At 41.6% G+C, this 16,425-nt stretch overlaps 1 protein-coding gene across 1 annotated transcript in view; it reads left to right on the forward strand.

Annotated features, from left to right (window-relative positions):
* Positions 1 to 16,425, forward strand: part of col4a1 (collagen, type IV, alpha 1) — a 43,297-nt gene that overhangs the window by 7,210 nt on the left and 19,662 nt on the right. The window contains exon 2 of the mRNA XM_080477865.1: positions 14,668 to 14,721. Coding sequence (XP_080333991.1) covers positions 14,668 to 14,721 — 54 coding nt within the window. The remainder of the gene's footprint in view (positions 1 to 14,667; positions 14,722 to 16,425) is intronic.

Below are 16,425 nucleotides of genomic sequence, written 5' to 3' on the forward strand. Positions count from 1 at the left end.
GCTTGCCAGTGGAGACGTTTCGTATTCCTGGCATGTCTGACAAAGACAAATAACCAGGGTCTTTTCGGCCTACTTGTCTCACTGAATAATATCCTCATTGCAACAGAGCTGGGGTTACTCTGTTTTCTTACCAGCAACATTAGAAACGGACTGTTATGGCACGAGACGTACAGAGGAGGTTTGATAGAAATAGCAGACTGTGAGTCAGACTCAGCTATAATGCAGAAGATCCGGGCGTTCTCGTGTGTCGATACGAGCCTTGAACCTCTTTCCTGAAGGAACAGATGCTTTATTCATCTCCTCCTGTGTAGCTGTTTTATGTCACTGTGCGCAGTCAACAATTAGAGATAGATGTTTTTAGCGGCTATGCTCCTGAATCCGTACAAACTGATACTTAAAGTGGTAATCTGGAGGTGGAATCATGCTAAGTGATAACACAGTGTAACACCAGTGTGTAGAACGGAGGGTTACATTTTCAATTGATTCGAGTGTCAGAGGTTTTGTCAGGGATCATCGTCTCTGTGGCCTCCATGTGGTGAAATGGAGACCAAGTTGGCGTTACCATCTCCTCTGGTGTAAAAACTGCAGTGAGGTAATGGTAATGCTCATGTGAGAAAAGACAGTTTGGAAACAGGCAAACAATGGAGAGCAGCTCACTCGATTAGATGACTATCATCTGAAGGGTATGGCATGCTAATGGAGCTAAACTGCTCAATTACACATTAGTTAATTGCAGTTCTGAAGTGCCGCAACAAACGCCTTCTTTCTCTTGTCCTTGGACATCCGTCTTTCTCATACTCGAGTCCTGCCGTCTCTTTTCTGTATCTTATAGAAGCCATTGTGTTACTGAGGGTGATGATGAGGAATTTAAGGAGGGTCATTTCCTCTTTGAGAACCAACACATGAGCCACATGCACGAGTGGAAAAGCCTCGAAATAACAGAATCTTATGAATTGGAGCATGCGCACACACACACACACACAGATCCTGTACATGCAACCCCCCCCCCCCCCCCCCCCCCTCGTTGGATGCATTGTGCCACATTGTAGAGAAATGCTTTTAGGAATTAGTAACTCACATACCAGATGCTCCCATTTTATATGTGCCTTGGTTTTCTATTTAAATTTAAGTTTTGTTATCATAATTTTATTTTTTTAACTCAGTACTAATGCTTGCCTGCATGTTGGTCCAGAAATATAAAATAACTCAACACCTCCTGGATTGATTGCAGTGAAACGTTGGACAAACATCCATGTCCTCCAGGGGAATAATACACATGGCTTCGGTTTCCCCCTGACTTCTGATGAAGTTTCCACCATGAAGTGCCTCAACAGCTTCTTTGTGGATTAGTGAAAACTTTACTACACACACTGTCGGTGCCCACACAATGATTCACATGACTTTATTGGCGATTAGTTTTTTTTCGCTTTTTGCTTCAGTAAATTACCATAAAACGTCAGTCTCTGCATTTAACTGGCCTGCTTGAAATGGTTAATTTGACATTTATTTGCCTAATAGCTGAAGTTCCTATTAAAATACCGGTAGTCTACCTTAGAAATGATAAGTTGTTGTCTTTTTTAGAGTTTCCATCCATTTCATCGTCATGACTTTGGTTGAAGGTAGGTTACATCCTGCTCAGGTCACCAGTCCATCACAGGGCAAACACATAGAAACAGTGAGGTTCTTGCTGTGTGGAGAAATAAATGCTCATACTGGTAATCAACTGTGGGTGGGACTTGAGCATGTTCCCTCTCATTAAATTCCATTTTATAAATAAAACACCAAATGGTTCAGTGTTCAAATGGGACTCGTCAGAATTGGATTCACTTTGCAGCCCGTTTTGTGACAGTAAGTCTAAGAGCATAGTCGACGTTAGCATTTACTCAAAGAATGTTGCTCTAATGGATACAGTTTGCAGAGCTTGCAATTTTTATATACAAAAATTCTTATAAATGTGAGTTTGTGTGAGAACTTTTCAGTTGGAGAGAATTTGGCGTCCGCTGAAGTCACAGAGGTCATTCCTTGTCCTCACGTGATGACGTTATTCCCAGATACCAGGGCACTCTCGAGACAGACGCAAGGCTGACCCAGCCCCTTCTTGTCTTTGTGAGCATAAAAGGCAAGGAAGAGGCCTTCCTCCTCAGAGAAAGAATGGCTTCCGAAGTCCCATATCCTGTGCCACACCGCTGCACATTCACTGAGGAGCCACAGGCAGAGCTGAAGTGCACATGGACTGAACTGGCCCTTTCTCAAAGAAAACAAACAACTTAACAGAGTCATTGTTGCCCCCAGTTTCCATCACCACCCCCAGACCATTTTCTCCCACTCGCTGCCCCAAGAGCAGATTTGTTAGCGGAGCCGAATGTGCAAATATCATTCTTCATTATTTCGATATTTGATTTCCAGACCGCATATACAGTACCTCAGAATGATTTACCTTCAAATGAATTGTGCAAAGGTGGAAAGCCTTTAAACGGATGTTTGGGTGGATTTAACCAGTCTGGATCCTGGGGGACTTGCAGAGGAATGTTTTTCAGCTTTTCTTGTCGGTTTTTTGTTCCCAACACTCGTGTGGGACAATAACTGCCCAGACCAGTGATGTGTGGGCACGTGAACAGAGCACTGCATAGAAACCAAATAGTCTATCTCTCCCACTGGCAGAAACAACACAACTTAAACAAAAACTCTCAGTACGCATGCCAGATTTCTGATGTCTCAGACTTCAGGTTTCTGTGAGAGGGCCGCGGCACCGTCAACATTTGAGTGTGAAAAAGTTTTTCCGAACAAAGAGACAGCTTGAGGGCAGGGGTGGAGCGCTCACAGTATGTGTGTGTGTGTGTGTGTTTGTGCAGCGGTTGGAGCAGGAAAAGTCTCCTGTCATGCCTATAGATTAGCAGGAGCCCGCCCTAATTGCTTAACAAGGTAGCAATTCATCCACATTCTCATACATCCACACAGAGACACTGAGGAAGAGCTGAGTTATCTAGATGACCTATATATTAACAGCTCTGTTTGACCATCCCAATCTCCTCTAATGGCCTGAAGAGAGGTCAGAGGTCAACAGGATGATCCTCTGGGTGCCATGTGACTGGTCAAGAGGGGTCCCTGACAGACTGACTGATTAAGGGAGGTCAGCCGCCTTTGTAATCTAAGGCAGCATTATTAAACAGTAGCAGTCGGAAGCATGAAACGTGATGTAAACATGAACTGCGCCACTGTCAAAGGGTGTGGTGTTGGTACTGACGTGCAACTACAAAAAATATTAATACATTTGTTTTTGTTTTTTAAAAAGCGGGTTAACACAATGAACCCCCTGATGCTGGTATTTCCCGGAATTCCACTGTGTCGTGTGCACGTGCTGCACATCTACATTGACACACAAACTGGGGCAAGCAGAAAAGCCTGAGAAGTCATGCACAACAATTTTCCCATTAACTGAGTTAAATATGCATGCAAGTATTCCTGGGTGAACTGTTGACTGGCGCTGTGCGGCTGTACAGTGTTTCATGTCAGGAGACATGAGACACAATTATTTCCTAAGTTCCAGAGGATGACCTGTTGTTTGCTCCTCTGTGCACCGTTGGTCTCTCCAGCAGCGTTCACATTTTCTCACTTATATGAATCATTTCCACTGCTTCACACAAGGTGCTTTACATTTGGAGTCACATTCACCGCGGAATAGCCACAGCTGCTATACAACATGCTCAACCTGCAATCACAGCTATTTGGGTTCAGTGTCTTGGCCAAGTACACTCCGACTTATAAATGGGGTAGGGTGTACTGTAGAATCGAACCACCAACCAAATACTGAGCCACAGCTCAGCTTGATCATAGGGGCATTCAAGACGGCATTCAGGAAAATGTATGCAAAATTTATGATGACATTTTTTTGATCTGACATTTTATTTTGCCACAGCAATTATGTTTAGGTGGAAGCTGACATAAGCCTGTCACTTCTCAGTTTGCACAATTTCTGTTGACTTGTGTGCAAACCCGCTCTCACATTATGGATTTGATGTGTGATTTATAGTAAGAGAGTTAAGCTTTGACTTTAGCATGTTGCTGCAATAAGCTTTACAGTTCTCAATGTAGTCCCAATTATGTTGATCCGACATTAGAACCCCCCAGTGGACAGATTGTGAATAGCAGTTACTTATATCTAAAAAGAACTTGGAGCAAAGTTATTCTTTGTCTTATGTTCTAAAATATACTTATACTTACTATACTTATACTCATGCTGCTGCTCTGTGCTGTTAAGAAGATAAAGTTATGAGAAAAAATTATGTTATATTTAATGGTTATCATGTTGCACATTTCTTAACTCAGGGCCTCATACTGCAGCTCCCTGCAGTTTGATTTCTTTGATGACATGCAGTATTAACCTCGTCACGTTTGGTCATGCATGGACAGGCCGGTGACTGACTGGTGGGGTTTGATACCTTTCTTGTATTAACTTTGTGTGTGTTTGACTTGTGCTTAGTCATCTCATGTGTTTTCTTAGAATCTTTGATTTTCTCAGTGAAACATAGGGATTTGACAAACTTGCCAATTGTTGTTATTTCAGTCTTTCACAATGTCTGGGATTCATTTTGTTTACATCCACTGCATGTGTGTGAATGTAACACATGTGAGCTTTCTGTGCAGGCGTGAGCTGGGCCTCTCTCTCTCTCTCTCTCTCTCTCTCTCTGTATCTCTCTCTCTCTCTGTGTGTGTGTGGGAACAAACCCGCTGAAATGCATCTGCTTTTGGTTACAGAAGCCCTGAATTATTTGTGTGGTGCAGATGAGTACCTGCTGCCTTCAGCCAGAACAGGACATGTTTTACATCAAGCTGGACTCGGTGAATAAGTGCAGGTCTCTTAAATGTAGGAAACAGAAAGCACAGCCTTACTTTATTGCAGAATGTAAGTATAATATGTCTCCAGGTGTACGACTCTCGGCTTTGTCTTGTATTTCTCTCGTGAACTGATGTGTAACTACTGTGTGTGTCATTTGTCCTGTTCCTGAACAGTTGAAGGACTCTGGGCTGACTCATTTAATATCACCAGCCTTTTGAGTTGGAAGTTTTGCAGGTTTTTCCTTGCATTTAGCAGGTATATCAGCATGCCACTGCTTGTTAAAAGTGGCTTTCTAATTAAAATAAAGATTTGAGAGTGATATCAATCTTGTGATCTAACTCATTGCAAGATGCTAATAAGTTTTTTTGTCTAGAAAATTGGGATTCCTGAACTTTTGAATGATCGCTGAAGATAAGATTTGATATACCGTACTGTATATAAATGTCATTATTTTTAGTCTAGTTCAGATTATTAGTTATTAGCCTACTTTGAGCAAAGTAGACATATCATGATTGATTGACTGAACTGCGATAAGTTCTGTTTCAATATGTATTTATGCAGTCCACATCAACATATTTGGCCAACCAGACAGAGCTGGACTGTCATACAAGCCCACCCACTTGGCAAATGTGAGTCTCTGAGGTCACATACGCAGTAATTTAAGGGGCAAGAGAAAGAGCACTGTTATTTGGAAGAACAAATTTCCAAGTGCAAATGCTTTGTCTTCATTTATGTGTTTGTTCTTATCTCAAATGGTATCGTTATCGCCAAGATTATTGCATGTCACATGTTCAACTGATATCATGCAGCCTCAGTGTGAACCCCAGTATATGATACCACTGATTTTATTTCAGTTTAATACCAACTTAAACAAAAGCTGATGGTCCATCGCAGGACTCCTTAATACTGGTTGTTCGTAAGATTACACAAATCTGACTGAAGTTGCTTGGAAGCAGAATTCATCTTGTACAGTGATATAATACAATGTTTCATGCGATTTAACACTCCAAACACAACAATTAAGCTTGAATTAAAAAAAAACCCAAAAAAATCTACCACATGAGACAGCTTTCAGTCCCCATGGACATCAGTGAGTTCCCAAAGGTTCCTTCCTTTGACCACTTTTAATAGATACTGACCGACATAGATCATGCTCTGACCCTGTCATTCAGCCTCCACAGTCAAATCTTTACTGCTTTTCTGCTCACATCGTTTGAAGACAAAATGTTGAATAGTATTATTATATCCCTCCCACAAACAGGAGTCATGATCAAAGAGATAATTGGTCATCCAGCTTTAATCCAAACGCTTGGAAAGATAAGGAACTTTAAACATTTTACAAACTTGTTCTTGTATTTTGGTTCTATATCAGATGAAAATGTATGTATGCCTTTGTACAAATAGAAAGGCTGGTAGTCTTTGGATATGTCTAATCATGTAACGGCAAAGATGTTTGAAAAACGTTCTAAAGCATATAAAATATGAGAGTTTGGGTTCATAAATTAACGAATGAATGTTGCCATGACTGACAATTTATGTGACTAAAGATAGAGATTAAAGTGAATTCCATACACACTTTTAAAAATAGGTCACAGGCCTTATTTGTCATTGACCCGTGAAAAATGCAGTTTCACACTGTAACGCCCCGTTTTGTGCACGTGCAGCACGCTCTCCCACAGACACACACTCACGCTTGTTTACAGAGCGAGTTGCACCAGGAGTCTCGTCTTCCAAGTATGGCAGTCGGACAGAAAACGTTCCCCTCCTCCTCCTTCACTCCTGTTCTCTCGGCCTGTCTCAGGACCAGAGAAGGCCAGGAATGCTCAACCCTGCACAGGCTGAGAAAACGTATCAATCCTCCTCCACTCATCTTTTATTATTTCAGTATATCTCTTTCTATCTCCAGCTGTTTACAGTGTGTGACGCTTTGTGAAACCAGCATTCCTGTAGTTCGTAGCACCTGTGGAGCTTTTTTTTTCTTTTTTAAACACAAAACCCAAATACAAAGAAATCCCAGAGGAGCTGGAACGAGTCAACGGCCCTGAAACAATGATCTCATAAAACTTTAATGATATTAAAATCAGCCGTGCGGTAGCGGCTGATGCAAGTGTTCATTAGCAGGTACCATGCTGTCGGTGTCGGCGCCGTAATCGTCTCATTTAGTGCCGCTCAATGAGCTTCGCTGCCAAGTGAGATCAGTTTAACATTTATGGAGTAAAGCTATCCTAATTGTCTCCATATGTAGGCTGCAATTGGATTCGATGCCCAAAGTACATCTTTATGGGATGACTTATACAGGTTAAACATCTAGCCACTGTGGGAAATGGACTGGAACAGAGTAAGATTTCATTAAATGGCTTGTAATCAGGATTGTGTCCAGATTGTCTCAGAAGATGTGCAACATGTGTAGGAATTGTGACATTAACCCATTATAAGGCTCTTACTAAAACACAATTCTCGAGAGGTTCTCAGTGGTATCTAAGGTCACATTCATAATAAATGAACATAATTATGTAATATTATTATAAATAAAACTGTATGGAAATGAGTAAAACTAAATAAAATTGTAACTGTTTTTTTTTTTTTTTAGCATAACATTCGGCTAAATATGTTGTATCTCTTCCTGGATTGAAGTAACCCTTTAAAATGTTTTCAAAACTTGATACTGGTCATCCATTACTACTGCCTGACAATTCTTTAATTAAATAGTTAAACATACATAATGGGACTCATTTTATGGCTGCTTTGGATTCACAATTTAAACATATAAGTATTAATGAGAAGACCTTGCACACTAACTGGAAGTAAAAAGTGATTTTCAAAGGAAAACATTAAAAATACACTTCAGTTTTTGTGCGAATATGTCTGAAATTGAAAGCGAAGATTTGAGGCTTTCTGAAAAATACCTCGCAGGCAGCTAAATTTTTTTTTCTCCAAGTCTTCTGTGATTGTAATTACGAAAAGTGAGCAGAAAGATACTAGATATGCTCTCGTGGCCAGTGAAAGATTAAAACAACCCAAAGACTCCGAGAGAGAAAATGCCTTTTGTAAATGTTCTTGTTGTTCCATTCAATTCACCAAAGGACCCAGATGTTTGTGTGAGAGTTCGCCGGCTTTTAGGAGCATTTACAGTGTTGCAAAATATTTACTGTCGGGACGCTCAGCCAGAGTCTCATCGGATGTCATTAAGAGCAATTAGGTGAGCCAAGTTGAAAACTCCCAAAACACAGACTAAAATGCAAACCCGAATCCGTGTGATGCAACAGTTTGACCAACCAGTATGGGTTAAGGTTGTGTTTTAAGTACAAATGGTTCAGAGATTATGTGGCAATTTGAATTTCCGCTTGTACACCAAAGCGAAACCACAGAATTACAAGGATTCTGTGTATATACAGTGCTTCACCATGGTTTTTCTCCCCTTGACAAAAAAGAGAGGACTGAAAGTTTGCACTCACGTGCTACTTTAAAATATACTCAATTACAAGTGAAAGTTCTGTTGTATTTATTTCAGACGCTGCAAATGGATTCTTTTCACTGTCATATGAGAAAGCAGATCTTGTTTTAAGACAACCGTGACAAAGTGAGTCCAGACCTTTTAAATCCATCACATATGTAGGAGTCTTTAGTCGAGGTGTTACAGTGGAATTAAGAGACAAATCACCACACAAAAGTAGGAACACACCACCGGAGCTATGTGCTTGGCTGCTTAGTGAATCCATATCAATGTGAAAAGGAGGCTCCTATCTGCTCCCCCACAGCCGAGGAGATGACCGAGGGAGAACGCTAAAATCTAAAATTCTACACTGGTGGAATCTCCTGATGCTGTCGAATAAACAACAGCGTCCAACCTACAGCTGTCCCACATTCTTGCTGTGAGTGGTTCTGGCTCAGTGGGTTGTATTACAATCCATATGTTGGTGGTTCGATCACCCACTGTGGTCCATGTGTTGAATTGTCTTTGGACAAGACACTGAACCTGGAGTTGTTTCTCATGCAGGTCAACTACATTGCCTGGGAGTTTTTGCCTGAAGTGCGTTGGGATTCCTTATCTCAAAACAAGCTATATAATTAAAGTTCATTTACCATTTAGCTCTACTTTGAGTCTGAGCCTGGGGGGCCTTTTAGTGTTAAGTACGCATGTAATTCTTATTTCTTTAGTTTGGTTTTCTTGTAAGGTCCAAAAACATACATTTTAATTCTATTAGAGATCCTATATTACTTATAGATATGAGTGTATAGCTTTCTGTGCTTGTCCTGTCAAGGACTGGTGACCCTATGGGATCAACACTAACACTTTTAAGTTGGAAATGTATGTATGTATGTATGTATGTATGTATGTATGTATGTATGTATGTATGTATGTATGTATGGTTGGTTGGTTGGTTGGTTGGTTGGAAGGATGGATGGATGGATGGATGGATGGATGGATGGATGGATGGATGATGGATGGATGGATGGATGGATGGATGGATGGATAAAGAAGAAACGGGTCATGGAATGACAAACCCTCCCACACTTCAGTACTCATCCCCCCCCTCAAGATACCCTGGAGGTTTGTAAGTTGGTCCAGCAGTGGTGGGAGGTTATGGCAGGAATGTGATGTCGTTTGAAAGTTTGTACATGACGCTGAGCAGATGTTTGTGCAATCTTCAGTTTCTTTTTACATTGAAGAAAAGACTCCAGGAGGTACTTACAGCTGCTGTAAATGTTACAGACTGACGTGGTGGCCACGTGGTGGTAACAATGAACCCTCCTGTCATATTGCCATATTCATCCCTGAAAGTAATCTGTACTTTTATGTCAGTGATTTAACACTGAATTGAAGAGTTGCACAGTTCAGGAAACACCGCAATGCACTTCTAATGTTCTGCTACAAAACATAAAGAGAGGATTTCACCTTTTTTTGTGGGAATAACTTACAATAAGATGTGAAGTCGTGAGTCACACAGCCACTAAAGACTGAAGGATGAACTCAATGACAGTGAGAGCTGCAACAACAAAACTGTCTTTGTGAAAATTGCCCTGTCAAAACCTCTAAATGGCAATCTATCCATGGTTTCCATTCTGCACAATATTTATTTAATGAAAGAAAAAACAACCGAGAGGCCAGGAGTGCAGCTTCCCCCTTCCCGCTACCTTGATTAGCTGGAGCAAGGTTAGGATCTTATCTTCCCTGAAAGAACACAGTGGAGTCATTTTGTGCAGAAAAAGACACACAAAAGGCCACAAAGCCAGTAGATTTAGAATTCGCAGTGGAGGTGAGCGATCATGTCTTAAATGTGATGCTTTTAGATTGTATCGCACTGTCTTCTGCCCGGCGGGTAAATATCTGTTTCCCTCAGCTTCTGAGGAGAAACGTGTGATAAGATCAAAAGCGACAAAATAGATCTCCTCATTTGCTGTTTCCATGGTAACGCTGGCAAAGTATTTGTGTTAACATGAACAAAAAAGGCTTTAAAGCCTGGAAGGTGATCTTGTATTGGAGGAACTTTCTTGAGAACATTTATTAGACCGGTCTTATGAGGCTTCACTTCTGTAACTCTATTTCCTAAGTCAGTGATGTAACAGCTCTTTACACTCACCCCTGGTTTACATTGAGAGTGTTTATATTAAAGTCGGACTGTCTGGACGAGCATCGCTCGCTGGATGAGGCCCTTAATCTCTAAGCAAACATTACTCATCACTTCCTCTCTGCGGGACTCGTCTCTTCTCTGAACGTACGGGTCTGATGATGTCAGACTTATTGAGCAAGTGTTGTTGAGACATCGGACCTTTTGGGAAAAGGCTTGACCTGGTGTAATCCCAACCACCTGGAATATAACACTGAGCACCCAAATTCATCCGTCCGCATGATGAAGCCTTGTGAACGTGCCTCTGTGTATCATGCCATAACTCACATCCAGCGTCTTCCAACTTCTGTTGGCCTTCTTTCGTGCTTCTGTCAAATTGAGCCTCTGGGTTTGTGTGTCTGTGCCAGCTCCCATCGCTGTAAACAATCTCAAGCACCCAGTCGCATACACACAATTATGACAAGGTGCCGTGTTGTGCCCGGTCCAGCAAATGTAAACCCTCTGTCGTGATTCTTCACAGTTTGGAGACACCCTCCAGACTGCCATCAGAGTCACATAAACACGTTTCAGGGACACAAAATCCCGGCTGCTGCAGAGCTTTCCTGGATCTGATACACTTCACGCAAAGCTCAGTGACTCACTGCACGGCTTAGTTCTTCTAAACAGTCAATTTACTCTATGATGCTGTTGTGGCAAAGTAAGATCCTCCTCATTTCTTAATTCGATCAGTCCTGAATGTGCACGTGTAAACGTTGTAGTGTAAGAGCTTTTTCTCTGAGCATCGCACGAGAAGCTTTCTAAAGGTCCTTTTGTTGTGAATTAATGTTAACATTAATATACAGGATTTTAATCTCATTTGCAGTGATATTAAAGACACAGTTATTACCATTTTAATGCTGAGAAACGAAAACAGTTCTTTCGAATTAACAGAAAAACCCTTGCACAGGTGCACTGTGCAAATAATCGATCAATTATTCACTGAAAGAAACTGTTGATTGTGCTGCCGAACTCTAACCCTTAGTGCGGCGCAACTGACCAATGCCTATGTGACCAATATGTGGTTATATATAAGTAAGCAGTATTTACCCCCAAATTTTGACTTTTACTTTCAGTTAAAATGTAGAAAAAATCATTTGTTAAAATAAAATATACCTTTGAAATAAAGTGATATTAAAGCGGGGGCAGCAGAAGAATCAGGTGGATAAAGCACATTAAACTATTTGCTTAAAAGTATTTCAACACAATTTCTGTCTTTGTTCCTTCTTGGGTTTGTATACCTGTCCTTCCTTAATCTGTATTTAATCTCTGTATGATTGAGCGAAGTATTCCTGTTAGAAGTCACTCCGTCTTGTGCTGGCAAGCTGATCACATCTCATCCTGTGTTCACGAGGTTTTTTTTTGACGGCGATAAGATCCCCTCACCATCTGATAGCGGGTGGGACAGTCATCCAATCTGAGGCTGTGAAAGTCATTAAGGAGACACTCCTTTTTGTGTGGACGTCAGCTGGATCGCTGTGCCACTTCTCCTGTCTGCTGTTTGGGTTTATGCCGATGCTTCACAGATGAAGAAGGAAAACAAACAGGAGGAATGAAAGAGAAGCTGCGGTGATCTACCTGCAGATCAGCATGCTGTGTTTGAAGATCCAGCGGCAGACGTCACAGGACCGTGCTCTCATTGTGCTGTCAGTGTTGGAATTTCCCGTCTCGCTTTCCAGTGTGTTTGAATCACTCAGAGGTTTAATATATTTTCAAAGCAAATTACAAAAAGTCCAGACAAAGGACAGTTTCGGGGCAGACGGAGAGCAACAGGTGGATGGGCAAGAACTTGTTCCCCGATAGCTGTGATCTGCGCAAGCATTTCCAGCATTGTATCACAATCCTTTAAATCCCTTGTTGAGTTGCCAAAAACCCTGTCAACCAAACACCAGGAGCCCTTAGTGCTACAAGCCAGCAGATTAGTCATAATAAACCACACATGTTGGTCATTCTCAGAGTCAATATTGCTTTCCTCTGTTTGTCTTTTGACACTAATCTGATCTAAAGCAGGTGTGCCTTAAGCTTCCTGTGGCATGGTAAGAAAAGAAAAGAAAAAAAACAATTAAGCAGTCGCAAGTGGTGAGGTGAGATGGAGTGAGCGAGAGGTGTTTTAGAGGGTAGAAACAGGCCACACATGTGCACTACTTCGTACTACATGCTTACTACAGTGGAGAGCAAGTGCGCGGGGACCGGGTGTGGAGAACCGGGGGCTCAAAGTCCTGGGAATAAAGTCTATTTGCTGGGTTTCCCATGCTTTCAGGGTCACATATTGATTCAGTTATTCGGTATGTTGGAATCTAACAGGCCAGACAAACGGTAAAGCCATGCATTCAATTACAGAATATGTAAAATTAAACATGACTTACGTACAGTATTAAATGTCAGGTTTAGTGGGCTGAAAACTGGAACAGTGAATAATATCGGGGCCACTCGTGTGTGTGTGTGTGTGTGTGTGTGTGTGTGTGTGTGTGTGTGTGTGTGTGTGTGTGTGTGTGTGTGTGTGTGTGTGTGTGTGTGTGTGTGTGTGTGTGTGTGTGTGTGTGTGTGTGTGTGTGAGAATGTGAGACAGACAGAAATATGTGTAGGTAGTGTAGCTGTGTACTCTCTCCTCAATCCTGCAGAGTCAGTCCAAAGCACTGACAGGCTTTTGGCCGGACGCCTTACACGTGAGTCCGGCAACAGCTGGACGATGGAGGGGAGAAGGAAGAGCGGAGCAAAAGAAAGAGAGACAGAGCCAAAGGCAGTACCGGCCAGTTCCCAGGCTTTGGCCTCTAGAGACCCCAGAGGAAAGGAAGCAGGGTGGGGGTAGGAGAGGGGGGGGTGATGGCTGAGACCAGCTGCGGTGATGTTCCCCCGCCTGCAAACAGTTCATGCTGATGTCTGGATGCAGCTGAAAAGAAACCCCAATTCTTCTAGTTCCTGGTGAGATCATGACTGAAAGTGAAGGGGCAGTCGATAATAAAGCACATGCTGTTGTGAGAAATTAATCCCTCAACCGTCACCATTCAGAGGAAACACATGCACATGGACATGGACTCGAAACCCCTGATATCTCACTGTGACATGAGATAGAGAGCCAATACACCACTGTGTAATCCAAAGAGTAAACAGATACATTATTTACATGCTCTTCAGAAATGTTATATACTGAATATACCCTGGTTATTACGTGTCAGATTAATGGGGAATTTATCTCAGAATATGCGTGTAGTAATTGAATAAATTCAACATAAAATGAACTCCATTCTTCACTCCAGAAGTTGGGCTTTGTGACTTTCTACTGCTGAACATCATGTTTGTAGTCTTCTGACCATATTTACATACAGAAATACATCTGAATGAATCAGGAGAGATGTCGGCTAATGGTTTTATTCCGACTTCACAAAGCTGTTGACATGATCACTTAAGTAATCGATAACTCCAGAACTTGTATAATGATCAGGTTGAGTCATTTGTAAACTGGCTCACTGCTCTTGTGACAGGTAAGAAGAAAGTAAAGAGGAGATGTGAGCCACTGGGTTTTATGGACTTCCTCAACGTTGTGTTCATTAACACGAAACAAGACACATGAACACTTTTCAAACACCAAAAGTAATTTCCATGGATACAAATAATCTCTTTATTTCTGCTGTTCAATTAAAATTCTAAATTGAATCAAATATATAGTCTTAGCTTTATAAATGTACACATTCATATACAGAAGCTTAAACACTGACCTGACAAACAGGAAATAAGATTTGCAGCTTTGATTTCTTCAAAATTAGTGAGGGAGCAGGATGGGCACAACCACGACTTCCTATACAGAGCATACCTGTCTGTCACACTGCCACCTGCTGCCTGAAAACTGCTACAACACTCTTATTCACACCTAGGGGTAATTTTAGACTCACTCAATGGCTTCAAATAGAGATTTTTGTAGGACTTGAAGGTAAAACCGATGGATGTACAGGGAGAACCTGCAAACTCCACAAAGAACCCCCACCCCCAAAACCTCAGCTTGAACTCTTTACCCTCAGGCTTGACTGCCCACCTCTCCAGCCCATGTGCAACCCTGTTTTTTAAAGTGATGTATGAAAGGCTCCAAATTGATTTGCTGCCCCCAAGAGGGCAAAAAATAAAGGTTTCCGATACAACTGAGCCCAGTTGCACAAACATACGCTTCTTCCCAGTGTTGTTTCTTCCAAGTGATGGTCCATTTATTTTTATGTTTCTCTTCATCCTCAGGGCTGTGGTACCTCATGTGGGAAATGTGACTGCAGCGGCGTCAAAGGGACAAAGGTGAGATTTTCATTTGGTTCCTGTGAATTATCCCCACCTAGCGCCTCACCTAATGCCCCATCAGATAAAAGTTTGAACTTGATTGAGTGCAGAGTTTGTAGGTCAGCGGCGACTTGCGAGGAGTGACAGTGCAGCCCATGTCCTCACCGAGCGGGTCAGCTCGGTGAGGACAAGCTGGAGCCGGGCCCGGGTGGAAAAGCAGGACTTGGAGCTCCGTCACGGAGCAGAGACCAGGACGGGAACACAGATCAGGCTGAATCAGAGCGTGTCAGGACACACAGCTGGCCTGACGGTCTTATTCCCATCAGATGGGGGGCGGAAGAAGCTCATTGTGTTATCGCTGCACAAGTTGTGCAGACTTCAATCATGAAATGTCTGTGAGGAATGGAGCAGTCCTCATTTCAACATTCTTGTTTATCTCATGCAAATCCTTCATCTGAAGATTAGAAAAATTGGAAATTGGCTATAAAACCATATTTCCTTCTCTAAAGACAGCTGATTGCACACAGACAGAAAAGTCTTTGATGAGAAAATCTGAAAACAGAATCTTCTTTTTGGTAATAAACCATTGTAAAAGACCAAAACTATAAATGTACCCTAAACTGAATTGTATCATTGTAGCCAGTAAGTTCAGTATATTTTAATAATCAAATCATATTATACCGTTTCCCTTTATTATTACCGCAGTTTGTTGATCTTGCTTATCAATGAAGTGTTTAAAATTGTACAAATGTTAAATGTGCTAAACTGTAAAGGTTGATTGGACCATCCAAGCTAAAAACAACTGTCTCATATTTTCCACTTTTTAGATGTATTTTGATATAAAGATCAATATAATATGTGGATAAGGCATTGTTTTAAAAGTTGGGAGGCGTTTTAAAGTTATTACATCTATGTTGATTTCTTATTCACTGGAGCTTCTGTGGTTTGACTGGCTCACTTTTATATTATGACCGCTTAAGGTCATCTGTCTACTTTTTGCCACAGTTTGGCCTTTTGAGGCTCATTTTAACGGCAACAGGAGCCAAATTCGCTCCCCAACAACAGATGTATTGACTGTGTTTGGTGGAGTTCGGCCAATCGCTGCAGATTCAAAGCACCTCTGTGTTTTCAAAGCTGCTGAAACACTCCAAACATCCCACGCGATGTCTCATTTGAGCCGTATTTCCAATGAAACAATTTCCTCGTATTGGCCAGCAGAACTCGTCGTGTTCATTTCCACGGGATGACATGCAACATTCCCCCTGATTGATGTGAGTCAGGTGTTGTGTTGTGGGAATGGAAATCAGCCCTTCAACAGCACGTTCTGTGTGAATGTTGTTGTTTTGTGGTTGCCAAGTATTTCATTACTGTCCGTCATTGAGAAGATTACCAGGACTCAACGCTCCCTCTTGAAGCAAATGCTGCCATCTAGTGGATGACTGCGGGATATATGTGGGTCAGTTTAAGGACACAGAAGGACCAATTGTTTGGACTGATTAGGAGATATTGCATGAGATCCCGATTTATATTGTTGGAAGTTCTTAGACACACTTACAAGTTAATCAAATATTGCATTTTTTTTTTGTCGGATTTAGAATTTAGAATCTACATTTTCAATAATATCTCAACTCGCAAATATTTGCAGTATTACATTGTACGATATATGTAGTAAATCACTTTGTTTTCAGAACTTTTTCAAGTCTTTTTCTCCAATATGATTTT

This window comes from Lipophrys pholis (assembly GCF_963383615.2).
Source record: "Lipophrys pholis genome assembly, chromosome: 13".
In the NCBI taxonomy this organism is placed as follows: Eukaryota; Metazoa; Chordata; class Actinopteri; order Blenniiformes; family Blenniidae; genus Lipophrys; species Lipophrys pholis.